Below are 27131 nucleotides of genomic sequence, written 5' to 3' on the forward strand. Positions count from 1 at the left end.
CTATTATATGACCTACACATCATGTACGTACCATCTATTATATGACCTACACATCATGTACGTACCATCTATTATATGACCTACACATCATGTACGTACCATCTATTATATGACCTACACATCATGTACGTACCATCTATTATATGACCTACACATCATGTACGTACCATCTATTATATGACCTACACATCATGTACGTACCATCTATTATATGACCTACACATCATGTACGTACCATCTATTATATGACCTACACATCATGTACGTACCATCTATTATATGACCTACACATCATGTACATACCATCTATTATATGACCTACACATCATGTACATACCATCTATTATATGACCTACACATCATGCACATACCATCTATTATATGACCTACACATCATGCACATACCATCTATTATATGACCTACACATCATGCACATACCATCTATTATATGACCTACACATCATGCACATACCATCTATTATATGACCTACACATCATGTACATACCATCTATTATATGACCTACACATCATGTACATACCATCTATTATATGACCTACACATCATGCACATACCATCTATTATATGACCTACACATCATGTACGTACCATGTATTATATGACCTACACATCATGCACATACCATCTATTATACAGTAAGACCGCCATATTTACTTACAGCACTACACAGTCACTGCTCATGTCTCCCTCTGCTATATAAATAAAGTTATTCTTACCTCACTGTAGAGGTGGCGCCCCCTGCTGCAGTCTGGTGACACACGGATATCCCGCTGTCATGATGAATATGCCCCACTTATCACTGCCATCATCTGTTAACTTCACAACACTATTAATAAAGCTGTAATATTGTGTGTAGAGAACTTCATGTCCTGTCCTGACTACCGACAACCATACACATCCTGTCCTGACTACCGACAACCATGCGTATCCTGTCCTGACTACCGACAACCATACACATCCTGTCCTGACTACCGACAACCATGCGTATCCTGTCCTGACTACCGACAACCATGCGTATCCTGTCCTGACTACCGACAACCATGCGTATCCTGTCCTGACTACCGACAACCATGCGTATCCTGTCCTGACTACCGACAACCATGCGTATCCTGTCCTGACTACCGACATACCCGATACCCTGCACTGTGCCCTGATAACCAGCAGGACCAGCCTGCTCCCCCCTCGTAGCCGATGCCCAGGCTCTGTCACCCATCTGCTGGTTTGGCATCAGGCCCGGATAGAAGGGCCAGGCAGTCATGACCTGAGTGTAAGGGAATATTTACATGCTGCGGTATTACTACAGATGTGCCATGTCTTGTGTGCCGCCATGTGATAATGGTTGATATCAGAGCTCTTATTACCCGCTACTCAGCGCTCTCTGCTGTGACATGTAAACTGCTCTCCTCTCTCCTAAGTGGCCTGTCATTACCGGCCGTCCATTAAGTATCTGCCGCTCCTTCCTCGCCATCCCCTGTCATTGTAGGCTCTCGGTTCAGCGGAGCCCGTGAATGACCACGTCGCCGACAGTTTACTCTGACCGCACCGGCTGATAGAAAGCTAATTGGAGAGGCATTTTGTGCGGAGGGCCGGGGTACGCGCCGCGCTGACACCACCGACAGGATAATAAGCGCTCTTTAAAGTTGTTTATTCCCCTCCTCCACCCCGATGAAGGATTCTATAGATTCTGCCTTATTTTAATGGCCGCCCCCTTGCATCGCCCTTTAGTCACGCCTGGTTTAGGCCGTTATGGAAATCTCTGCAACGACTAAGTGGCTGGGTTACCCCAAAATGACACTACAGATAGAGGCACTCACATCTCCAGCTGCCCTGACTGTATGTCAGTCTTTACTGTATTACTGGCATTCTGTTCATGCATCAGACAGCTCAGGATAGAGTCAGCGATACAAGGCCTGGATTTGTGGCTTAACCCTCTCACGGCTTGTGGTGTCATGTGCTATGACTAGCGTGCAGTATATGCCAGTCACAGGTATACACTGGCAGGATGCTTGAGATGTAGGATTGCACCATATATATACCATGTATACCAGCCCCAGGATAGATGGCAGGCCTATAGATATATCAGACACAAGAGGACCCGGCAAAAACCACAACCTGAAAGATAGAACTGACTTACAGGGGGAACCAATGTCACCAAATCAGGGGAGAGACCCAAGATAATCCAAACCTGAAGGAGACAGCCAGGGACACTTGTAAGATCCCCAGGTCACGCGGGGTGGGTCCTGATATCATGCACAGTAAAGTATTTGCCCCCCTTGTTTTGCTATTCTCAGACCTACAATAGATCTTTATTTAGTATTTTTCAGCCCGGCTTCAGACATAAAACACCATTTCTGTCCGTCTGGAATTTGGCAGCTGAACGTGCGTCTTGGCTGACAACCCGGCGTAGGCTTCGCTAAACATCTTATTTAAAGCAGGATTGCATGAACACAAGCAACCCCTGGAGATTATGAGGCAGATAATATAACCTCCCGTTTACAGCCATGACGGCTATGCTGCAAGACAAGAGAAATCGGCAAATTAAAGGCGCTGAGTGGCGGTAATGTGCTGTCGCGTTTCATGTCTTCTATCTGTCTGCTTATGTTATATTACAGCGGCTGGCACAGCTCTCGCCTCGCACATACGACAGGATATCCTCTGCTTCTAAACAAGGGCTTGTTTATTTCGGAAAAGGCTCGAGCCCTGCGCCCTCATTGTCAATGACCGGAGGCTGCGCCTATTAATAGTGCCGGGCTATTCCTGGCGGCTGCCAGCTCCATCATACACAACAATCTCACACTCATTTTCCACTGGTGCTTGGAAAACTCGTCCTGCAGACACTTGAGCGAGGGTTTGGCGAGGCCGCGGCCCAGAGACATCCCGCTCTGTTCTGCTGCCAGACGCCTTTACATTAAAGAGACACCCAATAAAAACAGGGATGCAAAAAATGGGGAATATGGCGCCTGGGCTCATCGGCCAGATCGCTAAAGCTGGCTGACCACCAGTACAGTTTCCATATAAAGTTGGCACCCAGCTTTCCCATCCACCTGAATGCCTTGTTATGTGGACCAGGTACAATGTATGTGACCATAGGCCAGAAGCGGAGCCTGGGGTCGGACTACATCAGCAATCTGCACCCACCTGCTCTGTTCCCAGTCCCACCACCAGGGGCGCTCACTTGGTACACATGTGATCATTGGAGCTTCTGCACACCTATGGATGTGTTTGTAGATCTGCGTAGACTGAGCCTCTCTGGAGAGTCGCCCGCCAGGGATACGCCGGGGTGTGCGGGAGGTTTGGAGCTGCAGGAGACGCTTTCCTGCTGATGGGGGACTCTTGACTTTATTTATGGCCTACTTCGGTGCAGTCTTGCCGCGTCAGTTGCCACGTGGTTGGCATTAAGATCAGCATTGTTTTACAATAAACATCTTAATTAGCAGCCATTTGCATTTTTATTACATGCGTCCATCACTGTGCATCTCTGCCCCTGTCATCCATATACTGACTGCAGCATAATGAGGGCTCCCGTATATCACAGCCGCCATCATACGTGTCCAGGACAGCGCAGCGTACAGCTGCACATGTACAGAGTGTAAATAGGGCCGATAATGGTTATTACACCCGGCCCTGCTCTGCCACTACAGGGATATAGGAGAATAATAGGGACAGACTTAACCCTCTCAGTGCCGGCCTCCTTATAAATGTTCTCGCTTTTCTCTCTCCGCAGGTAAAAAGAAAGTGGCGTTGTTTGACAGCCAGGCTCCGATCTGCCCCATCTGCCAGGTCCTGCTGCGTCCCGGGGAGTTACAAGAACATATGGAGCAAGAGCTGGAAAAACTCACGCAAGTCAATATCAGGTAAATGGGGTCCCTGTAGGAGAAACGGATGGCGATTACTGATACTTAGTACATAGCCAAATAATAGAAGAGATCCGCAGAGGGGCGCAGGTTGTCACCCATCCTGACTAAATCATATGCATACTAGTTAAAAGGGGGTCTCTGCTTTGGAAATCCCTACTTGTGAGACAATAAGATGGCCTCCTGCGCAGACCAGCTGTGACCTTTCCCTGCAGCGCCCCCTACAGGGAGAATTACAGGGTCTTCTAGGCTCAGGGGCTCACTCACTTACCTGTAACACAAGATAGGACGGGCCCTCCAGAGCATCCAAAGGCTGAGGGACCTGAACAAGCCCCCCTTCCCCCATCAATATGCTTTATAGACTGTCCAGTCTCATTGGTATCTAGAATATATGGGAATATCTTCCTTCCCTGCAGTCCTGTGTCCCTATACAGATGAGGATAATCCGGGCCATTCCCGATCTCCTGCTTTGTGTAGGTCGCCCTATGATCACAGGTGTCGCTGTGTCTGGAGATAAGAGGTAATCTGGGGGTCTGAGTTTATGGAAAGACCCTTCCCTCATTTCTCCCCCTTTGACACCTCGTATGAGCGTTTCAGACAGAGTGTATGTAATTGATGGCGTAATTTGGGTCTCATCCAACCTAATAAAGAGCCGCTGCAAATTAGCCCACCGGTGTAAATGCAGAGAAGCAATTAGGGCCTGGAGAAAGCCATCAAGGAAGTGCGGGGCACGGAGGGAGCTGTTGTGAGAGGTAAGACAGTAAGGTAGGAGGGGGGCCATCCCGGGGTTTAATGGGAAACAGGAAAAACTCTAAATCATACACCTGACAAGTTCCCATTGTGATCCCGCTGACAAATGAAAAAGGATGGGGTTATTCCTTCAAGTGTGCGCGCAGAGAGCCGGGCGCTGGCCGTGCTGCAATCAGCTCCTTAGCAGGCACAGGAGAATAAGAAGTCTCTATTAATTATTAAATAACGACCTGGGCCGCGCCATGATAGATAACATCCAATCTATTCCATGCATCCAGGCAATTGAAGCTAATCTACAGCAAAGGCCAGAGCTCTCTGTCACTTTCACGGGGGCATCTGTAACGGCACAACGCCTCGTGCACGGTATGGAGGAGCTTCATTAACACGTAATGAGGTGCGGGGCGCACCTTGTATTAGCCCCCGCTGTGCCCGCCACTCATCTTATTTACTGACATTTCAGTGCACATGACAGATTGGATAGATAATGTTGATGCAAATTAGTCACAATGTTGTGGTGGAAATTATTGGAATCCGACACGTGTGCTTCATTGGCTTGAGTAATAGGTTTAGGAAATATCAGGATACAACCAATAATCATTGCGTCAATGGGAAGAGAACCGTCCCCATCTGTTAGGACGCCCCCTATCAGCCGTTATAGGAAGTAGGAAAAATTAGAAACTTTGGATTGTCTAAATGTAGGAAGAATCTTATTTACTGTACTGTCACCCCTAAAGGAAACATTACCTGAAACCAATCACCCCAAAGATCATTAACAGTAAAGGGAGTGGGTAAGGGTCGGGGTCTCTCCAGAGGAGGAAGGACCTTGTACTGAGCCTCGCACTTTACCTTCACTCTGCTGCTCCAAACTTAAAACGACATGAGACAAATCTTCACCCGAAACTCATTAAAATGAAAGCGCGCTTTGTACCTGGGTGAGGGGTCCAGGATTAGGGAGAGGGTAGGGGGCGAGAAGTTGTACTGAGACAGCCTGTGACAGCCGGCGTGTGCGGAGTGAAGGACGACGGGTACGCCACATGCAAATTTAATTTCAGAATCAGGGACTTTCTCTCCAAAGAGGTTTGTCGCCTTTGAGCCCTTCTCCTTGTTACATATGTAGCAGCCTCATTGAACCTGACATGTCAAATTCAGGCCATTTGTGCAAAATCTCCCTTTAATAATACCGTTTCATTTCCCTCAAATGAGACTTGAATGCATGTAAAATGGAAAAGGATATTTAAACTCTAACATTAGGCAGATGTGTGTTGCCAGGGGCCGAGTGAATATATGAGATTCTCAAGTACTTAACACGTTGTAACTGCTCTCCTAGAATATGTCACCAATTGCATTATTTTCCTCCCAGCTCCCACTTTAAGCCAAAAATGTAAATTGAAAAGGAAAAAAAGGAAATTTGTCGGCTGATTCCTTGACCCTTTAGGCGCTGGAGAAAATCTAGATATTACAGGCTGATCCTGCTGCCTGGTACGGTGGGTGAGATGGCGCCGCGCTCTTACTGCTATAGACATATATATATATATATTTGGCACTACGTCCAAGGCATGATGACAACTTATAAATGCAGATATTGGGCTTTGATTTCAGGAGAGATCCTAGCGTCATCCCATCAGTCATCTCGGCTAGGTGATATCCATACCTGCTTTATATGGACCAGCGATTTCACTAAACTTCTATTCTTGGGTTTTTTGCAGATCCCAAATGACTGTAGGACATAATGTAACAGTGGCTGTGATACCGCGTGATATTATTAGTATCTGTCATGTGCGATATAACATGATGTCGCCACCGTGTAAAGCTGATACTGGACTGAAGACAACAAATGAACCCGGCTAAAGACCAAAAATCAGGTGGAAACTGAGACTTACCTGAGAACACCCAGCGATGCTCTTATAATACCTGTCCATCCACACGTCGCTCTTCATGGCCTATCATACGGTCATGGTGTCTTTCTGGTCATGTGATTGTGTCACATGATGTCTAGGAACAAACTGGCTACAAAGCGAACTTGGCAGCGCAGTTCCGTCAGCCCAATGTCGCCATCCTCACACGTTTTGCATTTGTGCTGCTTTCTGCTTGCACTCCTGGCTTAGTTCCATAGTGTGCACCACATGCACAATGGCCAGTATATAGAGGAGATACAGACGTCCGATCCTTCATACCTTCTATGATGTTATCTGACCCCCCCCGGCGGTGTCCTCCTGACTCCCCCCCTCTCTCTCCAGCCCTTGTGTATTGCTGATAAATGGCTTTCCCGGGTACATTACAAGTCCTTAACCTGCAGATTTCACACTGTAATTCTGTACAGAGGGTAAAGTAATTGGTTATAGTACTAGGCCAAAGGTGGCGTTCTCAGCGGCGTACGGCGCTCCCGCTCTGCACCTTCAGCTCTTGGCCGCGATTAGAGAATAGAAAGACAATTTTGGATCATTTTATTTAACAGCTAAATCTTTTGCTCTCATTTCCCTACCCAGGGACAGGCTATTTATCCCCCACCCAGCCCCATTTTTCTGCCAGCACATGTCAGCCGCCAAGCCGTGAGCGGAAAGTGCTGCGTCAGATTTTTGGCTGGGATTGTGCTCTGAGTGGCAGAGGAAGCACCTGAACCTGCCGGAGCAGCCAGAGAGCTCTTGGCTCTGCACCTCTACAGGCCATGAATCTTCAGTGCCCGGCACGAGCAGGAAAGGAGCTGCTGGCACCCAACCCCAGACTCGTAATTCATGCCCTATTACAGCCGCTTGCCTTTGGCTACGCCATACTCGCCAATTTCTAAGGACATTCTTGGGCTGGGTTCACACTGAAATGTTATACATGGATAAAAATGCACCAAGCACAGTAAAAATCCATCTTAGAGGGTTCCCCTAAAAACAGTGGAACAGAGGGTCTGCTGGTGGGCCAGATCCTATAGGGAAAAGTATAAAGAATTCCTGTACACTCTGTCTAGAGAAAACCTGGGCCTGTAAGAGTTAACGGGGCCTCAGCTGTATCAGACAGTGCGTAGTGTACAGCAGGTAACACAGGCGCCTCCAGACACATCCTGAGATCATTATGGTGGAGCGGAGACAGATCTGCAGAACCCGGAGTATGATCTGCATGGTCTATATGTGGCGTATACGTCTGTGATGTGATATCAGAGCCCACGAGATACAGGACTGCTGTCATTGATCTTATCTGCATGCCGCATTGTGCCATCTAGTGGAAGGAAAGTGAAGTGCGGCACAGCTGGCCCAGTAACCCTTTGTCTGACCGGCTCAGCATTCACATGAATATTCTTCATTCCTTTTTGCTTTATTCCTTGTGCTTTTTAGATGCCCCAACATTCACCAACACTTCCTAATCCAGGGTAAATATAAGGGCGGTAACCGGCTGGCCACAGATCACCGTCACGTGGCGAGGTTAATAAAGGATCCTTGGCATGGAATCAGCTGCTGTTTGTGGCAAGAAATATACAAAGAGTGAAAATGCATCTATAGGAAGCGTCCGACACTGGACCCCGCCGACCGCTGCCACATGGGGCTGCATACATAGTATTACTGCCGCTATAGCTGCCGAGGAGGTCAATCTCTCAGATGTACGGACTGCAGGACAAATCCAGAAATGTAATGATAGCGATGACTCCGAACAGTCAGGATTATCAGCACGAAGACAATGGAGACTGGACCCCAGTACTTGTATCTACATGATTCATATTTCTATAGCACATGCATATTCTGCAGCGCTGTACACAGACTGTCATCACATATGAAGCTGAAGGAGCACAAGCAATGCAGAGGTGGCAGAGACACCACTAAGAATGAGCCGCCGTGCTCAGCTCTGCTCCTACACACCTGATACACCATTTTAGGGCCCACCCCGATTACCCCTTATATAGATCCAAGGAGTCTGCACTGACTGTCTGCCCACTCTCATGTCTTTGGAGCCCACTAATCCTTGGTTGCACACACTGATCTCTTCATCCTTGACCCCTGGGGGAACAGACTGACCCCTTCTTTCTTGGCCTCCTGGAAGCTTCTTCTCTGGTCCTTGGGTGCACACACTGATCTCTTGTTCTTTGGCCCCTGAGAGCCCACACTGACATTTCCTTCCATGCTGTCTAGGAGCACAGCACAGTGATCAGCTGGTCCCTGAGAGCCCCCATTGATCTCCCCTTCCCCGGAAGCCCCGCTCATATCACTGCCTGGCTGGCCTCATGTGTTTCCTCCACCCGATGACGCTGCGTTAAGTATTCGCCTCTGATTTCACTGCGCTACTTCCCAACCCTTTTATGTCAAAGTGACACCTCCAAGTTGACTGCTTCTAAAATGCCCCTTGGCACTTGCTGACACTGTGGATCTGCACAGCAAGTTAAAATCCCACCTGATCAATAAGGAGACAAGGCAGTCCGGCCGAGCGCTCGATATTTTTTTATCTGTCTTCAGCCCAGTCCTGCTGATGACATCCCCCCTTCTGCTACAAAGACACTCAAGGGCATTAGACCCTTTGCAATGCTGCATTTTATATTTTACAAATTTTCAGATGCCTTCAAGAAAAAAAAAAAAGTTGACTGTCTTGGCCTTTGCTTAATAAGATCTTTATGATTTATATCAATTTTTAATTGAAAAAATTTGCGAATTAATTGATTTTTGGGACTTGCCAATTAACGTTGTAATTGGGCACATGATAAATTTAGCTGCATTTCTGCTGGCGACCCTCTCGGTGCATCATGACGGCGAGGGTAATGGGTGCGCTCGGAGGATGCCGGCGAGAAAGGAAGACGGAGACATATTTAAGATGCCACCGCTTCTGTCCTCTATAATTTAACAGGGGAAAAAAAGGACATGAAAGCTAATAAGGACTGCGGTGACAAGCTGGGACACCACGGGGCATAAATTCAGCGGCGAGCGGACACAGAGCAAAGACAATTAACCCCGTCATTGCCTGGGTATAGAGTCTAATATCTGCAGAGCCCCCACAGACATAGACACAGCCCTGTCCTACCACAAGTTCTTGTAACATTGGTCTGTCTGGGAAGTTCATCCTGAGAGTCCTAGTTCATGAATAGAATGCCAGAGCAAGAGAAAACTGACACCTAAAATCCAGCAGAAATACATTGTCTGTGGAGATTGGAGTTATATCGGCCATGATATCGCCTTCAGTGGTGGTCACGCAGCATCTGTTCCCAGTTTAGAATCTCACAAGGAGTCTCGATGGCCGATTTCTCGAGTCTTATTCCTTTTAGTGGACAATCACATATAGAAAGTGAGTGTAACGCGACAGATCGGCCCGGCTGAAGCTTGTGGAGGGCGTCCTGCTTCTGGGCCGGTGCGCTCTGATATTTATAGTGCGGCCAGGTCTGGTAAGAATGGCATTATCCTACATAAAAGTGTGGCTGGTGCCTGTTAGATCCTGTGACGGGAGGGCCGGGAGTCAGGTCATTAGAGAATCAGATAATAATTTGGATTTCTCCTGATTTCCAGGCCTTGTGCAGACACTCGTCTTTATTAACACCCTGCAGACTTATCATGTGATAACGAGGCAGCGAGCGGGCGGGCGGAGGACAGGTGAGGTGACAGCTGTCACCCCGCGCTCCGCTCCAGGCAGATCAAGATGTGTTTGAACCTTGAGATCTGGAGCTGAGATCTTCCTGCATCCGGAGATTTCTGTGGAAGAAGCCTCATTACACCTTCAGTTTGCTGAGGCTTGGGCAGATTTTCAGTGCGACTTAACTTAATCCCTGTGTAGGCCTCCTGTAAAGCCGGCAGATCAGGCCGGATAACTCCCTATATCCCGGCGTCTCAAGGCCGCGGCCGCTCCTGCTTCAGAATGGGATCCTTGTTCAGAACCTTCTGTTCCATAAACGCTTTATGGTTCCCCGGGAAACAATTTGCTCCGCAATCTCTTCTCAAGAATTATTTGATCAGATTTGATAACACGATCGATACCTTTGGATTTTTTTCCTGCTGGATGATTTGAGGCGTCCGGTGAAATCGTCGGCGCAGGTTTTTATCGCGGTGATAGTATGGAATATAACAGGGTTAATGTCTGGTGTGAGATGTACAGGGACGGCCCAAGTCATTGTACGACAAGATGAGGAATTATTTAGATGTCGTCTGAATCAGGAAAGGGGTTCACTTTCTTTTCTGTGTCGGAGGTTCCCCCATAACCTGCACCCTCTGCACGGGTTTGACCAATGGGGTGAATTGACATGCAGCAGATTAGTATTAGGATCTGCATCCTCTTCGCCTGACTGACGCTTGCAGGTCTGTATGTTTACCGCCAAACCAACCCCATTTTTTACAACTCAACTCATTTACATTTGCAAGAAATTTGCCTTTAAGGACAAATCTCACCATAATGTGTCACCAGGCACGGCGGATACAGCCCTGCAGCTAAAACCATATACCGCCATATCCCTCCATGATATGTAAATAATAACATGGAGCTGTGAATGGCAGAGCGGGGGACGCGCATTCATTTAGCCCGTTGATCCATTGACATAATAAGGGCCGGCATGAAACAAATAATCTTCTAGCCTTTTATTAGCCATTTGTGGCTGTTGATGAATCGCCTCCTGCGCGTGTAACGGCCGCAGTGTATCAGCCGCCGCCATCTCCCGCTAACACCACGTGTAACAACAAATTGCTTTAACATCATTTGCGCCAGTTATGGATTGGAATGGCAGCGGCGTCTGACGTTAAGTGGATTCTTCAATTTTCTATGTTTTTTTTATTATTATGCTATAATTGAATTATATGAATGTGAACACCGGCCTCCAATAAAGAACGCCATGGAGATTTGTCACGGGAGATGATGGGCTCCGCCTGCGCTTTGACGCCAGTTATTGCTGCTGTACAAACATGTAACTATAAATATGACAAATGTTGCAAGTAACATGAATGCAGATAACGGGAGGGGTCACAGGGGTGGGGGTCATTTATGTAACACCGCCAAATGAAGGGGTCAAAAACAAGCAAACCTAGAATTGTGCCACGTATGGGGGTATTCACAGATTTCTGGATGAACTCTCCTTTCCAGACTATAGTGGAGGGGTGAAGTACCTGTGTGATTATAGGAGCCATGCTGCAGCTACCCTAGTATAGTACATGTATAGTATATACGTATCTGTATAGTGCTCTGTTATAATCCTATGTACTCGCCTCCTCTCCTAGATGATCAGCGTTTCCATACTTGTGTACGGCCATATTGTTCTAGGTTGGCCCCTACAATGAGCAGTGTGTGGCCCCTCATAGAATGTGGCCTGTAAATCCATCAGGTTGTGTTCCCGGCGCTGTCAGGACAGGGAAGGAGCGGATATTTATGATGAGAGGCGTGTGTTTATTATCTGGGCCTGGCCTGTCCCTCTCGCTGCCTCTGCTTTATCAATCACAGCGGGAAGAACCTGCTTCATGTCACTCGGGAGGAAGATGAAGAGCCGATCCTTATCCCAGCCGAGATGATGAGTGCACAGGCCTGACACCAGATCACTGACAGCTCTGCTGTATGTCTGAATACCTGGGAAAGCTGGGTGACAGCCGATACTGCAGCCTAAACTGTTGCCAGGGGGTTAACGCTGATGATCTATATGTAAAGGTCACCCTCACCCAGCTTTCCTGGGTGCAGATATGACTCAGAAGACATACCTTTCATTGCTGTGATGGGTTGATCTTCATTATCGGATGCCAGCTCTGTTAATTAAAGGGAAAAACAGCAGAGATTAAAAAAGCTGAAAGATACGTCATCTCCGCTAATAACTGCGACTAATTCCCAAAACAGATGAAAACAAACGCTAAGTTATGGGGCAGAAAAAGGGCCCGTGGTGACGAGCAGATCATATTAGGACGCTGGGCGGCCATGTTTATTTTCAATGGATAACTGAGTGTAAATCATGTAAATTAGAAGTGCCAGGGGCCGTGTCATACATGCAGACTCCTCTCCTGTGCACACGTCATCAGTGGGGTGTGGAGACGGACGCTGTGTCATACATGCAGACTCCTCTCCTGTGCACATGTCATCATCAGTGGGGTGTAGAGACGGGCTCTGTGTCATACATGCAGACTCCTCTCCTGTGCACATGTCATCAGTGGGGTGTAGAGACGGGCTCTGTGTCATACGTGCAGACTCTTCTCCTGCGCACATGTCATCAGGAGACATGTAAGACTATGTAAATGGGTCATTATCTCCAGGAGGGAGAGTAAACCTGAAGCTCCAGACTCCATCTATTGTTCTCTGTTATCAGCCACTCTGTGGGGTGCTGGTTATGAAGCGGCCTGCTCATCATTTCTCACGTAACAACCAATCAGATTACGCAGTGCCTAATACAATAAGCGGAGGCTTCAGACTGGCTGGTATAGGTAACCCTGACGTCTACGGTGTGCAATATAAATATTAATAGATGGAAAGCGCCGCATCTCAGGAAATCATCAGTGTTTGATGTAATAAGATTATAATTATTATTCTGTATAATGACATCATTCGTTATCTTCTATTAGAGGTGTCAGCGCGCAGTAACAGGCGGACGTCTGATGGACCGCACACCCTAACACTAATGACAGCATTTGCATAACACTTGACACGACCATAATAAACAGCAACATCGGTGTCATAATGTGACTATAAAGTGGAATGAGGTTATAGCGCCATCAGCAGGGCAGAGAGACGCAATCTGCAGCTGAACCACACAGCTAGCACTCTACAGCTAATCTATCATTTACATAATCTGCAGAGAATCATTCTACATTATTGTGTAAATGACAATATTAAAAAAATTGGGCTGTTCAAAAATTAACTAAGATTTGATGTGATCGTTAAAGTGGCTCTCGAGGCTCCTCCTCCTTATCGAGGCTCATCTCCTATATATATATGTATAGGTTACTTATTCTGTCCTCAGCTCTCCATGTCCTGCTGAGCTTATGTTTGTACACAGCAGCCAATCTGAACAAGCAGAGCTACAGTGTAAAGCATGGAGGACGGACAGCCACACCCGGGTCCTCCAATAGTCAATACAGCAAAGCTAAAGGTGTGAGAGAAAACGGCAGAATACATAAGACAAGTATTGCTAGGTTCACACCAGTGTTGGCTGTCCGTTGTTCCCCTCTGTTGGAGGAGCAGAACAACGGACAGGCAGATGTCTAAAATAGCGGCTGCCTATGGAACCCGGCAGATGTCTGTTGTGGCGGACACTAAAGCCACGTGTGCAGGACTTTGTTTCGTTTTCTGATTTCAGGTGGACACGGCAATGCACATGTAATATGTCATTGGCGGAGACTTTGTCGCTCAGTGTCTCCGGTTTAGCTGCATTGTCTATAGGCGTCTGCGCTCGTCTGACATCACAAGCTCAGACAGAACCATATACATGGCAGCAGCAAAACCACCAGAACGTACAGGACATCTGAAAGTTTCAGCCAACTACTTGAGCCCGGCCTGTCATAGACCAGACGAGGATAAGCCCCCCTCTTCCCCTTCTCATTTCCACACACCCAGCCATCTGCCAAATCAAGGAGCATTAAAGAGAACCAAATTCAATCCCCCCCCCCCCCTCCCCCCCATAGCACCGCTGTTCATAATCCGGGACGAAAGTGCCCTCCACAAAGTGAACATGACAGCGACGTTGTCTCTTCTGTCACATCTCATGTGCTGATCTCCTAAAAAGTCTCATAAAAATGTATTTGTGTTGCAGTCGGTGCGTTGTAGAGCGCGGCTGTGTGTGTATGCGCCACGGCCCGTGGATATTAATCCAGACTAGATCTGATTTCATATGTCTTCTTCTATTGTAAGCATCTGTTTAGCGAGTGTGGTGTAATACTGGCTGCCTGCTCATCCCTGGCTCCTGACTACAGGCTCGCATACAAATCCTGATATTAAATACACCCCCCTCTCCCCTGCCTCATCCATTAGAGCCAGGGGGCTACAAGGAACATGTGTCGGACCAGGGGCAACAAGCTGCCCGCCCTAAACGCTCCTACCAACCATCACATCTCCTCAGACATATTTCAGGATCCTTCACAGCTCCAGGTGCTTTGTGACCTGACAAATTGAATCAGGGAAAAATAATTTATTTCGGCTGCTGTTCGCCGCGTGTACGAGGGAGAATTTACATCAGAAAGATTACTTTAATAAGCAAAAAAATTACAGCTCAATCCTGTTTGGGGACGTCGGCCTCAATGTATAATTGTTTCTAATGTAACTTGTCTTAGGGGGCGACCGACGTTATTAAATTTTAGGCGTATTGCTCTGGTAACGGCGCGGGCCGGAGGAGGGGGGGATATACCCAATGGAAACCAATAAAGTAAGGAATGCTGATGTTATGTATGGCTATGACCTCATCGCCTGGTTGTATGATGTCATGGCGGAGTGGGCCTGCATCTCTAATAAGCCTAAAGCTGGCCACAGACACGAGATCTGTATCTGCAGACAATCGGCTGATCCCACTAAACCAGACCATACATGACAGATAAATGTCAGGGGATGATCTGCCAATCTAATGGAGCTGAGAAAGAAGAGGAGGGACAACAGCTATGGAGACAGGCTCAGGCCCGGGGAGGTCTGCTGACAGTCTGATAGCTATCAGCAGAGGCGTACACAGCCCATACAGGTCCAATCCCATATACAGATAGCATAGACCTCCTATGTATATAATTCTATAGTGGTACAGATACTATAGACCTCCTATGTATATAATTCTATAGTGATACAGATACTATAGACCTCCTATGTATATAATTCTATAGTGGTACAGATACTATAGACCTCCTATGTATATAATTCTATAGTGGTACAGATACTATAGACCTCCTATGTATATAATTCTATAGTGATACAGATACTATAGACCTCCTATGTATATAATTCTATAGTGGTACAGATACTATAGACCTCCTATGTATATAATTCTATAGTGGTACAGATACTATAGACCTCCTATGTATATAATTCTATAGTGGTACAGATACTATACACCTCCTATGTATATAATTCTATAGTGATACAGATACTATACACCTCCTATGTATATAATTCTATAGTGGTACAGATACTATAGACTTATGTATATAATTCTATAGTGGTACAGATACTATAGACCTCCTATGTATATAATTCTATAGTGGTACAGATACTATAGACCTCCTATGTATATAATTCTATAGTGGTACAGATACTATAGACCTCCTATGTATATAATTCTATAGTGGTACAGATACTATAGACCTCCTATGTATATAATTCTATAGTGGTACAGATACTATAGACCTCCTATGTATATAATTCTATAGTGGTACAGATACTATAGACCTCCTATGTATATAATTCTATAGTGGTACAGATACTATACACCTCCTATGTATATAATTCTATAGTGGTACAGATACTATAGACCTCCTATGTATATAATTCTATAGTGATACAGATACTATAGACCTCCTATGTATATAATTCTATAGTGGTACAGATACTATAGACCTCCTATGTATATAATTCTATAGTGGTACAGATACTATAGACCTCCTATGTATATAATTCTATAGTGGTACAGATACTATACACCTCCTATGTATATAATTCTATAGTGGTACAGATACTATAGACCTCCTATGTATATAATTCTATAGTGGTACAGATACTATACACCTCCTATGTATATAATTCTATAGTGGTACAGATACTATACACCTCCTATGTATATAATTCTATAGTGATACAGATACTATAGACCTCCTATGTATATAATTCTATAGTGGTACAGATGCTATACACCTCCTATGTATATAATTCTATAGTGATACAGATACTATAGACCTCCTATGTATATAATTCTATAGTGGTACAGATACTATAGACCTCCTATGTATATAATTCTATAGTGGTACAGACGCTATACACCTCCTATGTATATAATTCTATAGTGGTACAGATACTATAGACCTCCTATGTATATAATTCTATAGTGGTACAGATGCTATACACCTCCTATGTATATAATTCTATAGTGATACAGATACTATACACCTCCTATGTATATAATTCTATAGTGGTACAGATACTATACACCTCCTATGTATATAATTCTATAGTGGTACAGATACTATACACCTCCTATGTATATAATTCTATAGTGGTACAGATGCTATAGACCTCCTATGTATATAATTCTATAGTGGTACAGATACTATAGACCTCCTATGTATATAATTCTATAGTGGTACAGATACTATAGACCTCCTATGTATATAATTCTATAGTGATACAGATACTATACACCTCCTATGTATATAATTCTATAGTGATACAGATACTATAGACCTCCTATGTATATAATTCTATAGTGGTACAGATACTATAGACCTCCTATGTATATAATTCTATAGTGGTACAGATACTATAGACCTCCTATGTATATAATTCTATAGTGGTACAGACGCTATACACCTCCTATGTATATAATTCTATAGTGGTACAGATACTATACACCTCCTATGTATATAATTCTATAGTGGTACAGATACTATACACCTCCTATGTATATAATTCTATAGTGGTACAGACGCTATAGACCTCCTATGTATATAATTCTATAGTGGTACAGATACTATACACCTCCTATGTATATAATTCTATAGTGATACAGATACTATAGACCTCCTATGTATATAATTCTATAGTGATACAGATACTATAGACCTCCTATGTATATAATTCTATAGTGGTACAGATACTATACACCTCCTATGTATATAATTCTATAGTGGTACAGATACTATAGACCTCCTATGTATATAATTCTATAGTGGTACAGATACTATAGACCTCCTATGTATATAATTCTATAGTGATACAGATACTATACACCTCCTATGTATATAATTCTATAATGGTACAGATACTATACACCTCCTATGTATATAATTCTATAGTGGTACAGATACTATAGACCTCCTATGTATATAATTCTATAGTGGTACAGATACTATACACCTCCTATGTATATAATTCTATAGTGATACAGATACTATACACCTCCTATGTATATAATTCTATAGTGGTACAGATACTATACACCTCCTATGTATATAATTCTATAGTGGTACAGACGCTATACACCTCCTATGTATATAATTCTATAGTGGTACAGATACTATACACCTCCTATGTATATAATTCTATAGTGATACAGATACTATACACCTCCTATGTATATAATTCTATAGTGGTACAGATGCTATACACCTCCTATGTATATAATTCTATAGTGATACAGATACTATACACCTCCTATGTATATAATTCTATAGTGGTACAGATACTATACACCTCCTATGTATATAATTCTATAGTAGTACAGATACTATACACCTCCTATGTATATAATTCTATAGTGATACAGATACTATAGACCTCCTATGTATATAATTCTATAGTGGTACAGATACTATACACCTCCTATGTATATAATTCTATAGTGATACAGATGCTATACACCTCCTATGTATATAATTCTATAGTGGTACAGATACTATACACCTCCTATGTATATAATTCTATAGTGGTACAGATACTATACACCTCCTATGTATATAATTCTATAGTGATACAGATGCTATACACCTCCTATGTATATAATTCTATAGTGGTACAGATACTATACACCTCCTATGTATATAATTCTATAGTGATACAGATGCTATACACCTCCTATGTATATAATTCTATAGTGGTACAGATACTATACACCTCCTATGTATATAATTCTATAGTGGTACAGATACTATACACCTCCTATGTATATAATTCTATAGTGATACAGATGCTATACACCTCCTATGTATATAATTCTATAGTGGTACAGACGCTATACACCTCCTATGTATATAATTCTATAGTGGTACAGACACTATAGACCTCCTATGTATATAATTCTATAATGATACAGATACTATACACCTCCTATGTATATAATTCTATAGTGATACAGATACTATACACCTCCTATGTATATAATTCTATAGTGGTACAGATGCTATACACCTCCTATGTATATAATTCTATAGTGGTACAGATACTATACACCTCCTATGTATATAATTCTATAGTGGTACAGATACTATACACCTCCTATGTATATAATTCTATAGTGATACAGATACTATAGACCTCCTATGTACAGTATGTAATTCTATAGTGATACAGATACTATACACCTCCTATGTATATAATTCTATAGTGGTACAGATACTATACACCTCCTATGTATATAATTCTATAGTGATACAGATACTATAGACCTCCTATGTATATAATTCTATAGTGATACAGATACTATACACCTCCTATGTATATAATTCTATAGTGGTACAGATACTATAGACCTCCTATGTATATAATTCTATAGTGATACAGATACTATAGACCTCCTATGTATATAATTCTATAGTGGTACAGATACTATACACCTCCTATGTATATAATTCTATAGTGATACAGATACTATACAGCTCCTATGTATATAATTCTATAGTGATAAAGATACTATAGACCTCCTATGTATATAATTCTATAGTGGTACAGATACTATAGACCTCCTATGTATATAATTCTATAGTGATACAGATACTATACACCTCCTATGTATATAATTCTATAGTGGTACAGATACTATACACCTCCTATGTATATAATTCTATAGTGATACAGATACTATACAGCTCCTATGTATATAATTCTATAGTGATAAAGATACTATACAGCTCCTATGTATATAATTCTATAGTGGTACAGATACTATAGACCTCCTATGTATATAATTCTATAGTGACATTGCTGGATTTACTGATTTGCTTCTCTGTTCTTTTTATCTGCAGTAAGAACTCTATACAGAAAGACGCCATGACACCGGGTACGCCAAAGGTGAGTAGTACCTGCTGCGGTCTGTGACTCCCGGGCCGGAGCATGCGCCGGGTCTCATCATACATAATGACAACAATAATAATAATATGAATAACATCCAGTACAATCCATTCCCATCAGCGGCCGCAGATCTCCGGCACATCTTCTATGTTTATCACTTCTATCACATAAAGTCTAAAACATTAGGAAATCAATAATTCTCATTAACCAAAACAAAACTGTGAAGAGAAATGTAAAGAAATTGCAGCAATTTCCCCGGCTGGGCTTGTGATCCATGGCGGCCTGTCAGGGGTTAATCCTCTCTAGATCTCCATCTCCATTTTCCCCTGGTGATTTGTCAGTTTGCGCGGATCGCCCCCATTACAGGGAAGTATTTGATGCATATCACTAAGCGGATCCGGGCGCGAGAGCAGAAAGGATTAAGATAGTGTTAAGTCTAATTTACTTTTAGCGCAATTTCACAGGATATTGCCTCTTCTGACGGCTCAGATGGGGAAAAGATAATTGTCTGAATCGCGATGAAAAGATGGAGGATTTAAAGGCAGCGGTGGCGGCCATCTTGGTAGAAGCCACACAATAAGGCTCATTTTACAGAACTGATGATATTCACCGATCCTCGCCATACACAGGACTGAGGTGCGGACCCCTGTGGGTGATCGGTCATTCGCTGGGGGGAATCCTATCATTTTGGTTTTTTCATGCTGCCTATTAAAATAAATTTCACCCGGCCGGACAATCCCTTTAATGACAGAAGTAATGGCGGAGAGGCCGCACTGCAGACCCACAGGATGGCGCTCAGCTAAGAACAGACAGAATAGAGGAAGCCGCTGGCGCTCTGTAGAAGGTTCCAGATCTCGGCAGGGAACCATTTGACTTGACAAACAGCCTCATCTGTTCCATGAGTGAGAATTAAATAGGGCCGAAGTAGAAAGGGCCCAGCTGAGCCTCTCGGCCTCTCCGCCGCGCTCCCTTCTCTCTTTCTTAAAGGCTGCCGAGTAGAAGTTCAAGAATCCATCATGAGACGTGACTCCCTGCGGACACATGCTTTGCTTGGGCATCAGACGAGGCTTTGAAGATCCTCAGACCGGAGTATTGAGCCATTTCCAAACTTTCTTATTTACATGGAGTAAAGTCTTTGTTTAAAGTGGCTTCAAGCTGTTCAGTCCTGGCGTGGTCTCATGTCTTCTGTCGGCCTCCATGTCTTTCTTCATCCCTCTCTATGTAAACAAGACGCTGAAGGAGATCTGACACAAGATGCCAGTGCACAATGCCCAACTGTAGGGGGCAGCACAGAGAAAAGAGGCAGCTCCTAACAATGGTCTGTTGTCATTGCCTACAGACATACAGGACACTGAGCCCATCCTGCACATCAATGTATAGGAGAGTGTAAGGTTCGGTTCACACCTGCGCCCGCTCCTGTAGGCAGCGCTTTCCTCTCTGCATTTTTTGCTCCCTATTATAGTCTAAGGGGTCCGTGGGTTTCCGTGGGTAACCAATTTTTAAGAGGATCAGGTTTCTGTTCGGGGAATCCCAAGCAAATCTCCTAAATGGAAATCTGAACACAGGTGATAACCGAATGTAAGCGAAGTATTCAGCGAGCCAGTGGGAAGGACATGGATATATATATATATATATATATATATATACACCCTGCAGTGTATGGGGCACCTATAATACTGGATGACTATACACTGATGTGACAGAGGATCTACCTAGGTCTAATGGAAGGCTTAAACATGATGGGAACGGAGCCTGAAAATATCACGTGCTCAGATCTCTGGTTGGGGATCTCTGTTGCGGGGTCTATTGAAAATAAGCAGAAAAAAAATCCTGAAAGTCCGATTCTCGTCTGGTGGATTACGTGAAAAAGAACGGACATGCATGAAGCCCATTCTAGCGACGGGTTTCCTGACTGCGATGTTAGTGGTCTGCCTGATACTGGTGTAAGGCACAATGGCTTCCCTCAATGTATACTGCAGTACTAGACGCCTCATCTGTCCCTCAGACGTCACTATACACTCCAGCCGTATTCTTCTGTACATTGTGATATATGGCTATATGGGGGATGTTCAGGTGTGTACTGCGGCTCCCCCATGTCAGCACATAGCGCCTGCAGCGTCTCTAACACATACAATAGTTGTGGCCATGACAAGTCCTCGCAGGTAAATCTCCGTCACTTTACCTGTTTATGTAGGAGATAGGAGACAAAATAAATATATAAAGCCATAAACTGCTCCGTCTGCGTCCCCGCCATCGCTCACATCTTCTACATGATCACAGCTATTAGTATCAGCCGCCAGTGTCAGCGCCTCAATAACTGATAAGGACCCATTGAGATCGCAGCCCAAACCTGCGCACACCAAACACTTTGTACAAGGCAGCCAGCGCCGCCGTGTAAAGACAGGCTGACAGCAGACACTGATGGATGGGGAAAAGATGGCTGTTTACTGTGCTGCAGCTATAAGGACCCAAATCTCATCGCCTAATGGTGTAACATGACGGCCCGCCATTTATCTTACAGCTGCATTTTATCACAGACCGAAAATAACAATGCAGAACAGTACAGGCATCAAAACATGGCAGACACCAGCGAGACAGCGTGCACAGGGGTGAGCGAAGAGCTTGTATAAGTATACATACAGGGCAGTGTTATAGTACTTATATACATATACATACAGGGCAGTATTATATTACTTATATACATATACATACAGGGCAGTATTATAGTACTTATATACATATACATACAGGGCAGTATTATAGTACTTATATACATATACATAAAGGGCAGTGTTATAGTACTTATATAAATATAGTAGTAGTATTATAGTAGTTATATTATTGTACATAGGAGGTAGTATTATAGTAGTTATATTCTTGTACATAGGAGGTAGTATTATAGTAGTTATATACCTGTACCTAGGAGGAAGTATTATAGTAGTTATATTCTTGTACATAGGAGGTAGTATTATAGTAGTTTTATTCTTGTACATAGGAGTAGTATTATAGTAGTTATATTCTTGTACATAGGAGTAGTATTATAGTAGTTATATTCTTGTACATAGGAGTAGTATTATAGTAGTTATATTCTTGTACATAGGAGTAGTATTATAGTAGTTATATTCTTGTATATAGGAGCAGTATTATAGTAGTTATATTCCTGTACATAGGAGTAGTATTATAGTAGTTATATTCTTGTACATAGGAGTAGTATTATAGTAGTTATATTCTTGTACATAGGAGGTAGTATTATAGTAGTTATATTCTTGTACATAGGAGTAGTATTATAGTAGTTATATTCCTGTACATAGGAGGTAGTATTATAGTAGCTATATTCTTGTACCTAGGAGGTAGTATTATAGTAGTTATATTCATGTACATAGGAGTAGTATTATAGTAGTTATATTCTTGTACATAGGAGCAGTATTATAGTAGTTTTATTCTTGTACATAGGAGTAGTATTATAGTAGTTATATTCTTGTACATAGGAGTAGTATTATAGTAGTTATATTCTTGTACATAGGAGTAGTATTATAGTAGTTATATTCTTGTACATAGGAGTAGTATTATAGTAGTTATATTCTTGTACATAGGAGGTAGTATTATAGTAGTTATATTCTTGTACATAGGAGTAGTATTATAGTAGTTATATTCCTGTACATAGGAGGTAGTATTATAGTAGCTATATTCTTGTACCTAGGAGGTAGTATTATAGTAGTTATATTCATGTACATAGGAGTAGTATTATAGTAGTTATATTCTTGTACATAGGAGTAGTATTATAGTAGTTATATTCTTGTACATAGGAGGTAGTATTATAGTAGCTATATTCTTGTACATAGGAGCTAGTATTATAGTAGTTATATTCTTGCACATAGGAGGTAGTATTATAGTAGTTATATTCTTGTACATAGGAGTAGTATTATAGTAGTTATATTCTTGTACATAGGAGCAGTATTATAGTAGTTATATTCTTGTACATAGGAGTAGTATTATAGTAGTTATATTATTGTACATAGGAGGAAGTATTATAGTAGTTATATTCTTGTACATAGGAGCAGTATTATAGTAGTTATATTCTTGTAGATAGGAGTAGTATTATAGTAGTTATATTCTTGTACATAGGAGCAGTATTATAGTAGTTATATTCTTGTAGATAGGAGTAGTATTATAGTAGTTATATTCTTGTACATAGGAGTAGTATTATAGTAGTTATATTATTGTACATAGGAGGAAGTATTATAGTAGTTATATTCTTGTACATAGGAGCAGTATTATAGTAGTTATATTCTTGTAGATAGGAGTAGTATTATAGTAGTTATATTCTTGTACATAGGAGCAGTATTATAGTAGTTATATTCTTGTACATAGGAGCAGTATTATAGTAGTTATATTCTTGTACATAGGAGTAGTATTATAGTAGTTATATTATTGTACATAGGAGGAAGTATTATAGTAGTTATATTCTTGTACATAGGAGCAGTATTATAGTAGTTATATTCTTGTACATAGGAGTAGTATTATAGTAGTTATATTATTGTACATAGGAGGTAGTATTATAGTAGTTATATTCTTGTACATAGGAGGTAGTATTATAGTAGTTATATTCTTGTACATAGGAGTAGTATTATAGTAGTTATATTCTTGTACATAGGAGCAGTATTATAGTAGTTATATTCTTGTACGTAGGAGTAGTATTATAGTAGTTATATTCTTGTACATAGGAGGTAGTATTATAGTAGTTATATTCTTGTACATAGGAGTAGTATTATAGTAGTTATATTCTTGTACATAGGAGTAGTATTATAGTAGTTATATTCTTGTACATAGGAGGTAGTATTATAGTAGTTATATTCTTGTACATAGGAGTAGTATTATAGTAGTTATATTCCTGTACATAGGAGGTAGTATTATAGTAGCTATATTCTTGTACCTAGGAGGTAGTATTATAGTAGTTATATTCATGTACATAGGAGTAGTATTATAGTAGTTATATTCTTGTACATAGGAGTAGTATTATAGTAGTTATATTCTTGTACATAGGAGGTAGTATTATAGTAGCTATATTCTTGTACATAGGAGCTAGTATTATAGTAGTTATATTCTTGTACATAGGAGGTAGTATTATAGTAGTTATATTCTTGTACATAGGAGTAGTATTATAGTAGTTATATTCTTGTACATAGGAGCAGTATTATAGTAGTTATATTCTTGTACATAGGAGTAGTATTATAGTAGTTATATTATTGTACATAGGAGGAAGTATTATAGTAGTTATATTCTTGTACATAGGAGCAGTATTATAGTAGTTATATTCTTGTAGATAGGAGTAGTATTATAGTAGTTATATTATTGTACATAGGAGCAGCATTATAGTAGTTATATTCTTGTACATAGGAGGTAGTATTATAGTAGTTATATTCTTGTATATAGGAGCAGTATTATAGTAGTTATATTCTTGTACATAGGAGTAGTATTATAGTAGTTATATTCTTGTACATAGGAGGTAGTATTATAGTAGTTATATTCTTGTACATAGGAGTAGTATTATAGTAGTTATATTCCTGTACATAGGAGGTAGTATTATAGTAGCTATATTCTTGTACCTAGGAGGTAGTATTATAGTAGTTATATTCATGTACATAGGAGTAGTATTATAGTAGTTATATTCTTGTACATAGGAGTAGTATTATAGTAGTTATATTCTTGTACATAGGAGGTAGTATTATAGTAGCTATATTCTTGTACATAGGAGCTAGTATTATAGTAGTTATATTCCTGTACATAGGAGGTAGTATTATAGTAGCTATATTCTTGTACCTAGGAGGTAGTATTATAGTAGTTATATTCATGTACATAGGAGTAGTATTATAGTAGTTATATTCTTGTACATAGGAGTAGTATTATAGTAGTTATATTCTTGTACATAGGAGGTAGTATTATAGTAGCTATATTCTTGTACATAGGAGCTAGTATTATAGTAGTTATATTCTTGTACATAGGAGTAGTATTATAGTAGTTATATTCTTGTACATAGGAGTAGTATTATGGTAGTTATATTCTTGTACATAGGAGGTAGTATTATAGTAGTTATATTCTTGTACATAGGAGTAGTATTATAGTAGTTATATTCTTGTACATAGGAGCAGTATTATAGTAGTTATATTCTTGTACATAGGAGTAGTATTATAGTAGTTATATTATTGTACATAGGAGGAAGTATTATAGTAGTTATATTCTTGTACATAGGAGCAGTATTATAGTAGTTATATTCTTGTAGATAGGAGTAGTATTATAGTAGTTATATTATTGTACATAGGAGCAGCATTATAGTAGTTATATTCTTGTACATAGGAGGTAGTATTATAGTAGTTATATTCTTGTATATAGGAGCAGTATTATAGTAGTTATATTCTTGTACATAGGAGTAGTATTATAGTAGTTATATTCTTGTACATAGGAGGTAGTATTATAGTAGTTATATTCTTGTATATAGGAGCAGTATTATAGTAGTTATATTCTTGTACATAGGAGTAGTATTATAGTAGTTATATTCTTGTACATAGGAGGTAGTATTATAGTAGTTATATTCTTGTACATAAGAGGTAGTATTATAGTAGTTATATTCTTGTACATAGGAGCAGTATTATAGTAGTTATATTCTTGTACATAGGAGGTAGTATTATAGTAGTTATATTCTTGTACATAGGAGCAGCATTATAGTAGTTATATTCTTTTACATAGGAGTAGTATTATAGTAGTTATATTCTTGTACATAGGAGTAGTATTATAGTAGTTATATTCTTGTACATAGGAGTAGTATTATAGTAGTTACAGTCCTATGAAAAAGTTTGGGCACCCCTATTAATCTTAATCATTTTTAGTTCTAAATATTTTGGTGTTTGCAGCAGCCATTTCAGTTTGATATATCTAATAACTGATGGACACAGTAATATTTCAGGATTGAAATGAGGTTTATTGTACTAACTGAAAATGTGCAATATGCATTAAACCAAAATTTGACCAGTGCAAAAGTATGGGCACCTCAACAGAAAAGTGCCAGTAATATTTAGTAGATCCTCCTTTTGCAAAGATAACAGCCTCTAGTCGCTTCCTGTAGCTGTTAATCAGTTCCTGGATCCTGGATGAAGGGATTTTAGACCGTTCCTCTTTACAAAACAATTCAAGTTCAGTTAAGTTTGATGGTCGCCGAGCATGGACAGCCCGCTCTCAAATGATCTGAAAACAAAGATTGTTCAACATAGTTGTTCAGGGGAAAGATACAAGAAGTTGTCTCAGAGATTTAACCTGTCAGTTTCCACTGTGAGGAACATAGTAAGGAAATGGAAGACCACAGGGACAGTTCTTGTTAAGCCCAGAAGTGGCAGGCCAAGAAAAATATCAGAAAGGCAAAGAAGAAGAATGGTGAGAACAGTCAAGGACAATCCACAGACACCTCCAAAGAGCTGCAGCATCATCTTGCTGCAGATGGTGTCACTGTGCATCGGTAACAATACAGCGCACTTTGCACAAGGAGAAGCTGTATGGGAGAGTGATGAGAAAGAAGCCGTTTCTGCAAGCACGCCACAAACAGAGTCGCCTGAGGTATGCAAAAGC

The 27131-nt window shown here is 41.5% G+C and overlaps 1 protein-coding gene across 1 annotated transcript in view; it reads left to right on the forward strand.

Moving 5' to 3' along the window:
• Window positions 1–27131, forward strand: part of RNF220 (ring finger protein 220) — a 214156-nt gene that overhangs the window by 136740 nt on the left and 50285 nt on the right. Inside the window, exons 3-4 of the mRNA XM_075287190.1 lie at window positions 3746–3875; window positions 19469–19514. Coding sequence (XP_075143291.1) covers window positions 3746–3875; window positions 19469–19514 — 176 coding nt within the window. The remainder of the gene's footprint in view (window positions 1–3745; window positions 3876–19468; window positions 19515–27131) is intronic.

Source organism: Leptodactylus fuscus, chromosome 9 (genome assembly GCF_031893055.1).
Source record: "Leptodactylus fuscus isolate aLepFus1 chromosome 9, aLepFus1.hap2, whole genome shotgun sequence".
Classification (NCBI taxonomy): Eukaryota; Metazoa; Chordata; class Amphibia; order Anura; family Leptodactylidae; genus Leptodactylus; species Leptodactylus fuscus.